Source organism: Gymnoscopelus microlampas (assembly GCF_963454915.1).
Source record: "Gymnoscopelus microlampas genome assembly, chromosome: 8".
NCBI classification, from domain to species: Eukaryota; Metazoa; Chordata; class Actinopteri; order Myctophiformes; family Myctophidae; genus Gymnoscopelus; species Gymnoscopelus microlampas.
This window is the reverse complement of record NC_139945.1, coordinates 41681004-41693243: the sequence shown is the minus strand read 5'-3', so window position 1 is coordinate 41693243 and position 12240 is coordinate 41681004. Positions and strand designations below refer to the sequence as shown.

General features: G+C 42.6%; 1 protein-coding gene across 1 annotated transcript in view; it reads right to left on the bottom strand.

Moving 5' to 3' along the window:
- Positions 1 to 1043: 1043 nt before the first annotated feature.
- LOC311050296 (zinc finger and BTB domain-containing protein 16-A-like) overlaps positions 1044 to 12240 on the bottom strand; it is a gene marked incomplete at its 3' end in the record, with an annotated part of 18524 nt that continues 7327 nt past the window's right edge. The window contains exons 3-6 of the mRNA XM_084064304.1: positions 11848 to 11934; positions 2902 to 3072; positions 1645 to 1812; positions 1044 to 1273 (exon numbers count right to left, since the gene is read on the bottom strand). Of these exons, the coding sequence (XP_083920430.1) occupies positions 1044 to 1273; positions 1645 to 1812; positions 2902 to 3072; positions 11848 to 11934 (656 nt within the window). The remainder of the gene's footprint in view (positions 1274 to 1644; positions 1813 to 2901; positions 3073 to 11847; positions 11935 to 12240) is intronic.

The window sequence follows — 12240 nt, the reverse complement described above, 5'->3', positions numbered from 1 at the left end:
TGTATGTGTGACTGTGTAACATGTGCATGCACACATATATTTATTATCTCCGCCAGGAGATCATGTTTTAAACCCTGTCTGTGTGTGGGTCTGTCTGTGTCTGTCTGTCCTAACATACTACTTGGCCTATCAGCGTCATATTTCTTGTGCACGTTGCCAGTAGGCCAAGAACCTCAATCCTCAAAAAAAAGCAGCGAGAACCTGACACTTACATTTCAAATTGGACTTGACTTTGATACAAACACAATTGACCAAATTAATTAACAATCACACTTTGCAGATTACACAGAACATTGAGGAGATGGGAGCGTCCCGCACACACATACTGTATTGCAAAGTATTAGGCTACAGCATTGTAATGTTTGTCTTAGTGATGACAATATGCCACACTACTTTTCGATGTGTTCTCTGTCCAAATATCTTTCTCCATACAGCCTGTGTCACTCTGAATGCACCATAATGATGTAACAGTCCTTTGTTATATCCCTTCCCCCATTGCCTGTGCCTTTTCCTACACGCACAACCCCAAAATATTATCACATTCCGCGGACAGACAGAAAGATGGAGAAAGGTAGGGCATACCTCCTGGCGGAGATTCACGCTCTAATGAGCACCCCTTTCTAGTTGTACCCCTTTCTAGTTGTAACTTGTATGTGCTTGTGTGTGTATATACTGTACTGTATATGTAAATATATATGCCTACACATACACAACCCCCCCCCCCACCCACCCACCCACCCACACACACACACACACACACACACACACACACACACACACACACACACACACACACACACACACACACACACACACACACACACACACACACACACACACACACACACACAATAAACATCCCGTTGACACGCGCACATGCAAATGTGTGTGTGTGTGTGTGTGTGTGTGTGTGTGTGTGTGTGTGTGTGTGTGTGTGTGTGTGTGTGTGTGTGTGTGTGTGTGTGTGTGTGTGTGTGTGTGTGTGTGTGTGTGTGTGTGTGTGTGTGTGTGTGTGTGTGTGTGTATTACGGTCTAAGTCCCGCTCAGACATAGCAGACATAAAGGTAAGTCTTTTCTATCCTCCAGTCTGGGGGCACATCCTCTGGTTTGTGGCCCTTCATGTGCTTTTGCATGGCAGCCAGGCTGGGGCAGAAGTCCTGGCATATGGTGCACTGGTACGGAGATGCGCCGTTGTGAGTGCGCAGGTGCTTAATCATAGCCGAGTAGTCTCGTGAACGCTGGTGACACAGCTTGCACTCAAATGGCTTCTCACCTGAAACATTTACAAAGCAGGAAGGGAAGAGCCAATGAGACATATTAACATTAACTTTGTATGAATATTGCTCTTTGGGTGAATAAGTCTTTGATTGATTTAGCGGATTAAATTTGATGTTCTCAAGCTGTAATAACTTCTAATTCAGTTCACTTGCATGCATGTGTGTCTGTGAGAGAAGGGTGTGTTTGTTTTAAGCCGGGTGTGCCACTAAATATATTAGTTTTGGTCACATTTCAATTGAAAAAATATTTGATATGTTTCGGCAAGCGTTACGTTTTGTTTCTATTGAAAATCGGTTAGTTTTGGCAAGCGACACAGTCGAACAACGAAATATAAAGGAGGCTTTTGGGGAGGTTTTTCCCTCTGACCTGTGTGTACGCGGTAGTGTGTCTCCAGCTGGTGCTTGAGGCTGAACCTCTTGCCGCAGCCGTTACACTCGTAAGGCTTCTCTCCTGTGTGGATGCGCTTGTGTCCCCTCAACGTGCCGTCATCTCTGAAGCAGCTCCCGCAGAACTCACACTCAAACGGGTGGTCACCTGAAAAACACCAAAAGCCGAGACCCAGCGCAACCAGACCATTATAATGTCCAGTAATAAAACAGCAACGTTGTCATTAGAATGACGTGTATGCTACATAACCATCCGCGCCGGTCAAATGGTCGCAGGGGTGGGGTGTGGACATCGTGCTTCCAGACGTCGCTAACATTACGATGCGAGGACACTCCTCCCAGCTGTCTGCTAATAGCTAATAAAAGTCCCCCAGACATGTGTGGCTGTGCTTTCCACACTGTAGTTAATCTATTTCTCTCCTAGGCTGAGGGTTGGACTCATCTCCAATGACCTATGTGCCTCATTATCTCAGTGTCCACAGCAACAACCAAGTCAGAGGATACGCCGCTCTGCTCATTACGGGCCGATTCTCCCCAATACCCCACGCCACTGCGGAGCAGATGACATTTACAAAATGTTACTTCGAAGCAGACAAACAAGATATGCAGCCGTGGCCGAAACTCCCTTCACTTCTGTCTCTTCACATCAATTATGTATTTCTCCTGTCTAGACATCAAGCTGTCTTGACAGTCGGGAGAGTTATTTAAGGTAAAAGAAGAAAGGGGGACATCTTTTCAGTAAATATCTCCCCGTCTCCTGCGGCACTGAGACTCACCCTTGGTGGTACACGCAGACAAGTCATTTCCATTTGCTTTCCCTTCAATATTTATTTGGGTTTGCTCTATCATTTTGGGTGAACTGCACCAAAACTGACAGCCGTGAATTGCAGAAGCCCAAAGGCTGTCTAAGAACCCCAAATATAAACAGGATGAAATTGCCCAAAATACGCCCCGGCCATAACAGTACAGTGCTGTCATCAGAGAGGTGAGTCATCTCACAGAGATGGCAAGGGAAACAGGAAAGTGGATGCAAATTGGCTAGAATCATTCAGACAGAGAAAGTAATGAAAATTAACAACATAATGCCCTATTCTGATGCTACTGATTCAGTGGTCACGTGTGACTATACTTGAGGATCCAGCAGGCATTAGCACCGATTATGACGGTGAATGCAAAAGTAGGATCAGGCTTTTCGGCAGAAAGCTGCCTTCGTCAGGGTCAACGATCCATGTCTTACCTGTGTGAGAGCGTAAGTGTCTTTTGAGTGTTGTGTGGCTGGGGAAGGGCCGCTCGCAGTGGCTGCAGATGTAACTGTGCATGCCTGCATGGACCTCCATGTGCTGCTGTAGGGCCTTCTGGGTCTGGAAGCGCTTTGCACACAGCAGACAGAACACAGCCATGTCAGTCCCTGGAGAGTGCACAAGACAGAGACACACAGTTATTTCAGTACTGTGCGCAGACAGGGCCTTAAGTGGTGAAACTGGGTCACTTCAACTTTCTCTCTGAGTCTCTGAGGAAAAAAAAAAACAGGCTTCTTTCAAAGAGCAAGTGCTTCTACCTCAACTAACTCTCCTAAAAGTCCACGGGCGCTTTCAACTACAGTCTTTACACACTCTATTTTAAACACGGAAAGTCATTGTTTTCTTTAGGAATTTCAAACACAATGTGGAGCGTGCCAATCAGACAATCAATGGCTTCTTCCTGGTGTGTTAGATGTGTAATTATTCTCCTCATTCCCCATCAGGAGTCAGCTCTCGCCTGTGAAGTCCTCTGTCTCTGTGCTCAGAGAGCGGCTGATAGCCGCTCCACCCTAAATGATGCCTACACTATGTGCTCTGTGCAGAATGTTAAGTAGTGATATCAAGCCATTAAAGGCAGGACTGCGGGAAAAAACACAATCCAGTTTAATCCTGTGTGTGACCTGGCATCACTTTGGGGCTGCTTTCCTGTTGCACAGAGTGTGGAGAGGAATACAGATGGGGAGACGCAGGCAGGGTAGTTTAACTGAGAACGTCAATATGAAGACCATCCATTGCCTGTCATACAGTCACCATTTGATCTACAGGGTGTGCATGGCGTCTCGTAACGCCATCCTAGCACCCTCGGCCGCACCATCGTGCAAATTCATACGAGATGTTTACACTGAGAGATGGCTTAATCAATTGCGTTGCTAATAATGTGCATGTCCTGAAGAGTTAAGCTTTAATGTGAGATTATGAGGTCCTTATTTCTCTCTCTGCTCAGGTTGTGGATCATTTACAATGCTAGCAGGTCCCATTGCTCCTGACTCAGATTCAATCAGACATCTCCAGCGGAGGATCATTAGTAAACAGAGGGCTGTGCCAGCACTTCATTGGAATTCAAGTGGGGTTGCTGTGTCGCATTTAAAATGCAGTCTGATGAGGTCCACTAAATCAAATCATTTGTTACTGTTATTGAAGTGCCTTGAGGCAACTGGCAATTAAATTGGAATTAGTGCAGGGAAAGGGATACAGCACACTCATACTAAGAAGGAAGGGTGTCAGACACTTGCTTCAGGTTCAATCAAGTTAACAGGCGACAGCGTTCAAAGTCAAATGAAATAATAATAATAATAATAATAATAATAATAATAATAATCATCATAATAATAATAATAATAATGAAGAAATCAAATGTTCAAAGAAATGCATGCAATGTACAATTCCCTCAAACGAAACACAGTTTTTAGCGTTTACACATAATACACTAAAATATGTGCCTTTTGTTTGTGAGGCGGCATCTGAAATTATTTCTTTAATTTTTCCAGTTTCATCATTTGCCTTCCTAGCCTACAAAAGGTTTCAAATTAAGTATATATCTTTTAAATAATGCTCACAGCACAGATCATTTTCAATCATTAACCGACATGAAATGGGATGAAAGACATTCCTCATTCTTTACAACACTATAGTGCACAGTCTGATGGAATGACTTGCACCTGTCAGAAGCGTTACCCTGTGGCCATTAACACAATAGATACACAATATGGTTCAAGGCATCATTGACCAAACCCATTAGTCATAGGCCCTTCATGCAACTCCTACACTCTCAGTCTTTATGCTGCTGCTGCCTAATGACCAGGGGCCTTTTCTCACCCACGGATCTCAATATTTTAGACCTTGACAAAAGACCCTTGCTCCCCAAGCCTCTATTCTTATGGATAGTTTATACTTTGTCACACGACCCTTTCGCTTGACAAAAATTTCAGCACCCAAAAAAAAGGTTTAAAAAAAATCTCAGTTAAAATGTCCCTTTGCCAGTCTCTGTATCACTGATTAGACAAGAAAACATTTCACTGTCTCATTAGACATGTTTTCTCTCCATATGTGAGTCATGCATTACTAAAGCCAATTCACTGTGCAGCAAGCATCAGTTAACATCAGTCAGTCGGAATGATGATCTATTTTAAAAATACCAAACATTTAAGGTTAACAAAATGCATTCTCCAGACGACCTGGTGATCCGTTTAATGTTATCTAAGTACATTGCAATATTTTATGCATCCAGCAGGGGGAGTGATTTCTATTTTTAAAGTATCCAGACTGGCTGAGACTGAGCAGAGTCCACAGCTATCTAAATGGTATGCAGAAGAGTGGGCACTTATGAAGACTGGCCACTTTTTTCCCAGTCTGAGATAATTTGTTGTGGATATTTTGGGGGAATACTGGGCACTAGTGATGTTGTTAGCTATGCGTCCCGTGTCTCTGACACATATTATTTCAAAAGGACTCCAAAATTACAGCAATCATAGCATTAGGCTCAATCTATTTCCCAGTTAATTTGTTTTAATATACATGTAAATGAAACCAACCCCCATTCACATTAGAACTCAGACTCTGTCTCTCTCTCTGTCACACGCATGCACGCACACATACATCTTTGCTCATTGTTTTATATCCCTATATCCTTTTTGTTGTTGTTGTTCTCTCTCTCTGTGTGTGTGTGTGTGTGTGTGTGTGTGTGTGTGTGTGTGTGTGTGTGTGTGTGTGTGTGTGTGTGTGTGTGTGTGTGTGTGTGTGTGTGTGTGTGTTTGTGCGTGCGTGCGTGCGTACGTGCGTGCGTGTGTGCGTGCATGTGTGCGTGCATGTGTGCGTGCATGTGTGCGCGCGTAAGCTATGCGTCCTTCTGTTCCTTCAGAGCATAGAAAGTTCTCTCTTCCCTTAGAGATGAGGAAAACATGTGTCAGATAGCCAAAGAGCTTAATTTTTGGACTTATTATCCAAATTCTTTACACACTGGGGTGTGATGAACACGGAATTATAACTATTCATATAGTTGACACCACACAATTGACCGCATAAAAATAGCATTGCTTTATCACCTTGTGACTGATTTGTTTTGTGTGGATGTTCTCATAAGAATATAGATAGATAATATAGATACATCGATACAATTATTATCTCTATTCCTTTTTTGTTTTTGTCTCATGCTTAATGTATACAGTGTGTGAATTAGATCTGTTTTTTCTTTTCTTTTTATTTTGTTAATCTTAAGCTTAATGTATACTTTGTTGCAAGGCCACATTGCTTGCCGAAAATAAGCGGAAATGAGTGACACAGTCGTACGATGAAGTATAAATGGTAAATAGCACTTATATAGCACTTCACAATGTCCATTGTATTCACTGCGGAGGAAAGCATGCAAGGCACCAACCTGCTCGTAGGGAGCAGTTCAGTGTCTTGCTCAACCACTATCTATCTATAGAAACCATAGATAGATAGAAATGTTGGTAAGGGAACATGACAAATGTTCCATCAAAAGACGGTGCCTGTTGACAACATCCCAGGAGTATCTAAGGTTTACTATAAACTCAACTACACAAAATGCTAAAAATAAAAAATAGCAAACAAGATCCTAATGTGTAAAAAAAAAGCTTCTGAAATTAACCAGGCCGATTCTACAAATGTCTTCTAAATCCTAACAGTTTTCTGAAAAACTATTGTTGCTATATCAGTGGTGCTCAAACCTTTTCTTGTCAAGGACCCCCAACATTATGTTTTTGGCCTCCGACCCCCATCAAAATACTTTGTTCCAGGGACCCCCAGAAGCAAATATTTGAGTTAAAAAATGTTGTTTAAAAAGATATATGCATTCAAAGATTTGCACAGATGTTCGATTCTTCATAAATAGCAGATCTACAAGCTTGTATATCTGCTATTTCTTAATAACCAAAGTATAAAATAATGGCTCAAATCTAATGACACAGATGCATTCCCGGATTGAATGGGTTAATAAAGCCTAACTTCTACTTCATTGAACAACAGTGTTGGTCACCAAAAAGAATAGATCTACACGTTAACAGCGCATGAAGTTACAACGTGTCGTTAGCTTGTAGATTTTTTGGTTTTTCCGATGGAGTAAAAATGAACCTTAAGTGTTTGTGTGCGTGATGACATTTTGTCTGATCACTACGTGCTTCAGTGCTCCCAGTTAACATTTCCAAACAAAAAGCATTGCCCGTAGTGTTTTCCAATAGGCTTTAGCTCTCAGTGCTGAGAAGCTTTCTCTGTGACAAAGTAGGTCCTAAAGTTGGCTTGTCTTTGCCCCCTGCTTTCTCACCCTTAACTAGACAATAGGTGTGGGACTTGGTCTTAAGGCACAGGATGACCCTTGACCCTTGGTCCTCAATGGGGTAAATACCATGTAATCAATGGTGGCCCTCAAAGGACGGAGAGCGAACTGAGCATTGTCTCATCCTGTGAGAGTGAGCCTTTCACACTTTCCAGTGGGAAAAAAAGCAATTCAGCTTAAACTACTCCTCTCAATGCAAGAAAGATTATACTGTAGCTTTTGCTGTGTTTCTCATTATATCGTTTTTGTGAGGTGTTGCAAACTGTGATGCTATTAAATCAAGATTGGTTTCACATATTTACGCCATTTCAGCTTATTTACAAAATAGGATGTGAGAAGACTTGCATGGTCATGTGATTAAACACAGTTCGCCTTGGTACATCTGCCACTCATTCAGTCCAACTGAGGTGGGACCCGGCCAAGCTCTCACGCTGCCTCAGAGACAAAACCATGTGTCTAGGCAACCAGATAGGATCATGGTCCTCCTTGGGGTGAAGTGTTCAAGCTAATCCCTTCATTCACAAATAAGCGCAGCCTGTTTCTTTTCAAATGGCTGACAAAAGTTTTCCCACCCTGAGAATCTGGGAGTAAACCCACTGCAAATTGAACAAGAGATTGCATTCAATGATGAATGAAAATCTCCAGCAAGTTTTCTGCGTGTTGGCCTTATTTGGTAGATTTACTTTAGAATTAGTGTCCAGTAAGCACCTACATGAATGACATTGATTTGTTCAACACTATGCTTCTTTACACCCGCTAAACAATTCAATGTATTTAATATAAATAAATAAATATCTGAAACAGCTCATTTTTCATTCATGTCTATTGTGTACTGTATGTTATCCTAATCAACTAAGCAGGTGTGCATGTAAATTGCAAGCCACATTTGCAACACAAAGCTTAACCACTTTCATCCTGGCTTCCCTATTTTTGGCATGTCATTCCAGTTGTTTTCAAAAATTCTCAAAAATTGCTAAAATTAAAAAAAAATAAAAAATCCGCTACGCAACATCACAGTTCGATGAAGTAGAAATGATGTAAAATCGGGAAAGCATCAGTGTCATTTTAGATTTTTGCGCTGGCAATTCAAAAATAGAAGATCTACAAGTTCACAGAGCGTCACTTCGTGCCGCGCCGCGATTCAATATCTGTGTGAATGGTAATCTTTTACCATTTTTGCTAAATCTTGAAAGGGCGAACTGCTGATTTAGAAGGCATTTGCAGAATCAACCTCAGGTCTTAATGGGTTAAAAAAAAAACACTCTCACCACGACAATGCCTGAGGAATATAATGCATATTTCATAAATCCACACTTGCCCTCACGGTTTAGGCTGTGTGCACTGAATTTACTATGACACCGATCACACAAGCTGCATTAAATAATGTTCCCGTTATGTCACAGCTCAGTGCATATAGTGTTCTAACTGTCTCGGACACTCATGACCCAGTTAACCATACACAGTCATGTAGGCTACATTGTGTGCTAGACCTCAAATGACCCGGTACATTCATGCTTGCGTGTTCACTCAGACAACTCCCCGCAGATGCATTGACTGTGGCTATGGGGATGCTGGAACCATACGCACACACGCACACACACACACACACACACACACACACACACACACACACACACACACACACACACACACACACACACACACACACACAGAGACTACAGTACCTGATATGACCTCAGGCACACATCAGTAGACTGCTAATCTACCCGAGTGAGGTACAACCAGCTCAATAATTAATGCAACAAGAGATACGTTGCTCGTGTTTAACCACCATTCCATGGACCAGTTCATTGAGGTCACACGCTGCTCCCCATATCCACTGCGCTGATTTCTTGCATTTTAAGCATACAGTACTTTCCCCATGTAGACTACAGTACAGGGGTCTTCAACAGGGGGTCCCGCTCAGATTTTACTACAGGAGGGCCCCCAAATCTTTGTGTCATATGATTCTTTTTTTGGTACATTAACCACTTGAACCCTAGCATCGCTAGTCTGAGGAGAACTTTGGCCAAAAATAACAGATCTACAAGCTCACAACACCTCGCGTTGTGAGCTTGTAGGTTAAATGAAGCTTATAGGTTAAATGAGCTTATAGGTTAAATGAAAATACACATGAATCCAACATGCACTGATGATAGTGCCGTCAAAAGGTCTATCTGAAATCTATGAAAAAGTTTAATCTGCAACACACTTTCACATAAAATGTAGTCGGGGTCCCTGCTTCATCTCTCTCTCAGCTAAGGGGTCCTTGGCCTGAAAAAACATTGAAGAGCCCTGCTATAGTACACTGTAATTACACAGTGTTCCTTTTATATGCTGAACAACAGGGAGCAGCAGACATGCCACTATGACCCGGTACAACAGGCAACTAGAAAATGAGATCCATTCAGTTTAGAATCTGTGTGAATGTTAGCTGGGTATTAAAATCTGTGTGAATGTTTAACAGTAGGGGCCAGTATAATGACGGACATGCAATTAGGTGAGCTAAAGGGTTTATTTTAACAATGGCAACATGGCAAAGCCCATCCCGTGGCCGAATGGGTTATAGAACTGCTTAATTAGAGCTGGCACAGACAGTCATCATATTCTATTGATGGACAGAGTTTAAAATGCATGGGAAAAAAGTGCAGCTGCTTTGAAACACACAGTGGCAGCACTCATCCGGCCTTTGCCCAGAAGGTAATGTGGCAGAATAGTTAGCGAGTATTATGCTCTGCAGCGTATCCAGTCACTTCCAACGTGTCGGATAGATTATCTACAGTCACTGGGTGTTACAAAACTCTTTAAATAAAATTATAGTCAAAAAAGCTGAATACCCCAGAGGCATAGCTACAGTAGTTGTAATCAAACAAACCCCTTTGTTGTTCGCGCGGTTCAGAGACAGATCCATTCTTTTATTTTGGGCACTGACAAGTAGGTCAGAGGAGACTATGACAGTGCTGTAAGAGAGGAGTAAACAGCAGCACATGATGTTGTTTTTCCTCTGAGTCTTGGCATCCAGTGCCACCCGCCAGCCACATGCCCTTGGGAAGCCACCCCCTTTCCCTTCCCACGTTCCAGCCTGCCCGCGAACACCCCCTCCTCACTTTGATCTCAAACTACAGCAACCCATGGCCATTCACCTCTGACATATCAAAATAGCAAAAGAGACTTTAAACCGTAAACCATAGCCTCACACAGCCAACGCTGCCAAATTGCTTAAGAGAAGGTCTCCTTAAAGCAGTGGGGGTGGGCCTCAGTGTTGCAGCTGCCGAGGTCTGACAAGACAGTGTTAATCTGCCAAGAGGAAACTCATTTGGCTCACTGGTTATACCTAATGGCAATACAAAGCCATGGTATCACTATCACAACACTCAGATCTGAATCTCATGGCTATGTGATCTGGTGAAAGTACAGTTGAGGTTTGCGAAATATACATTTACCCAGGGAGGCGTGAACAGGCTAACCCTCACACAACTAAAAACATAACCTATGCTTCATTTCAGTGCAGGGTGTGAGGCACAGTAAAGAGGCAGTAAAACGGGTCACGGGTCACACTAGACCAAACTGAGATCATGACAAAATGAGAGAGTAATGCCCTTCTGTACCCTGCACTGGATACGCTGCCAAGGTGAAACTGAGCTCTGGATGTTTACAACCTGAAGAGATGAGGGTAGAGACTTCTGGGCATCGTTAACACCCCTCCATGTCCACAAGCATTAACTATTCATACTGTGTGTGCCACCTGGAGTTACAGTTACATGCCAATGCTCCGGAGAGGGTTATCACCTTTCTCTGACAGTAGCAGAAAAGGTGTGGATTCAGACACTGTGAGGCATACATGCTGTTGACCATCAGTAATGATACCAAACCACCAAACCACTCTAACTGGGTTAGAGTGGTTTGGTAAAATTGATAATAATGAAATAGCCATTAATGAAGTCATTGGTTGTAAGACTCAATAGTAATGTTTCAGACAATTCTGACTTTTTCTTCCTTTGTGTTCTGGCAAGGCATTCCTAAACAAAACATGCATGCCTGTGTAGTCACAGAAGGTAATGTGTGGGTGTATGTACAGTTAAGTACGGTATGGTAAATCATTCTTTACGAATTCTTTAGGAAGAGACCATGGTATATATCAATCACATAACATAATAATGAACTAACAGTAAAAAAAAAAAACCCTGTGGCTGTTGTAAAGTAGTATACACTCTATGGATGCCAAAAGATATTAGTAGGTGATATGTGAGAGGTCACCCCCCCCCACCCCCCCCCCCCCCCACTGCCCCAGAGTGGATAAATTATAGAGCATAATGACAGGAACAGTTTAACCCAGCCAGCATGACAAGCAAGTTTGGACCCATGAGCAAAAGTTTCAAAGTCACAATTTAATCAATAGTTCAAACTTTATGCTGTCCAAGACACACATTAACGTAGCGTGTGTGCGTGTGTGTGTGTGTGTGTGTGTGTGTGTGTGTGTGTGTGTGTGTGTGTGTGTGTGTGTGTGTGTGTGTGTGTGTGTGTGTGTGTGTGTGTGTGTGTGTGTGTGTGTGTGTGTGTGCGTGCGTGCGTGTGCGTGTTTGTACTGTACCTGTGTGTGTTCGCCTGTGGGCTTCCAGAGCATCCTCTGATGAGAACGTGGCTCCACATTGATCACAGACCAGTGCTTCTGCAGGAGCTGTAGGAAATCACAACAATGAACATTTATCCTAATCAACAGCACCAGTATTTGCAACTCCAGAATAAGCAACGAGTTTCGCTGAGTACTTGTGAACGTGAACTTTTGCCAGTTATATGGCTGTTCTTATTGCAGTCGATGCAAATCATAGAAATGACAACCTCAATTTAGTAAAAACAAAAAGGAACAGTTTTTTTTTGTTTGTTTGTTTATTTATTTTGAACAGTAGGACAGGAGAGCAGACGCACTCCTGTTTTTCCTGTTTTCCCTTTGAAATTCCCTGGGGCTTCTCACTAGTCTGTAAAC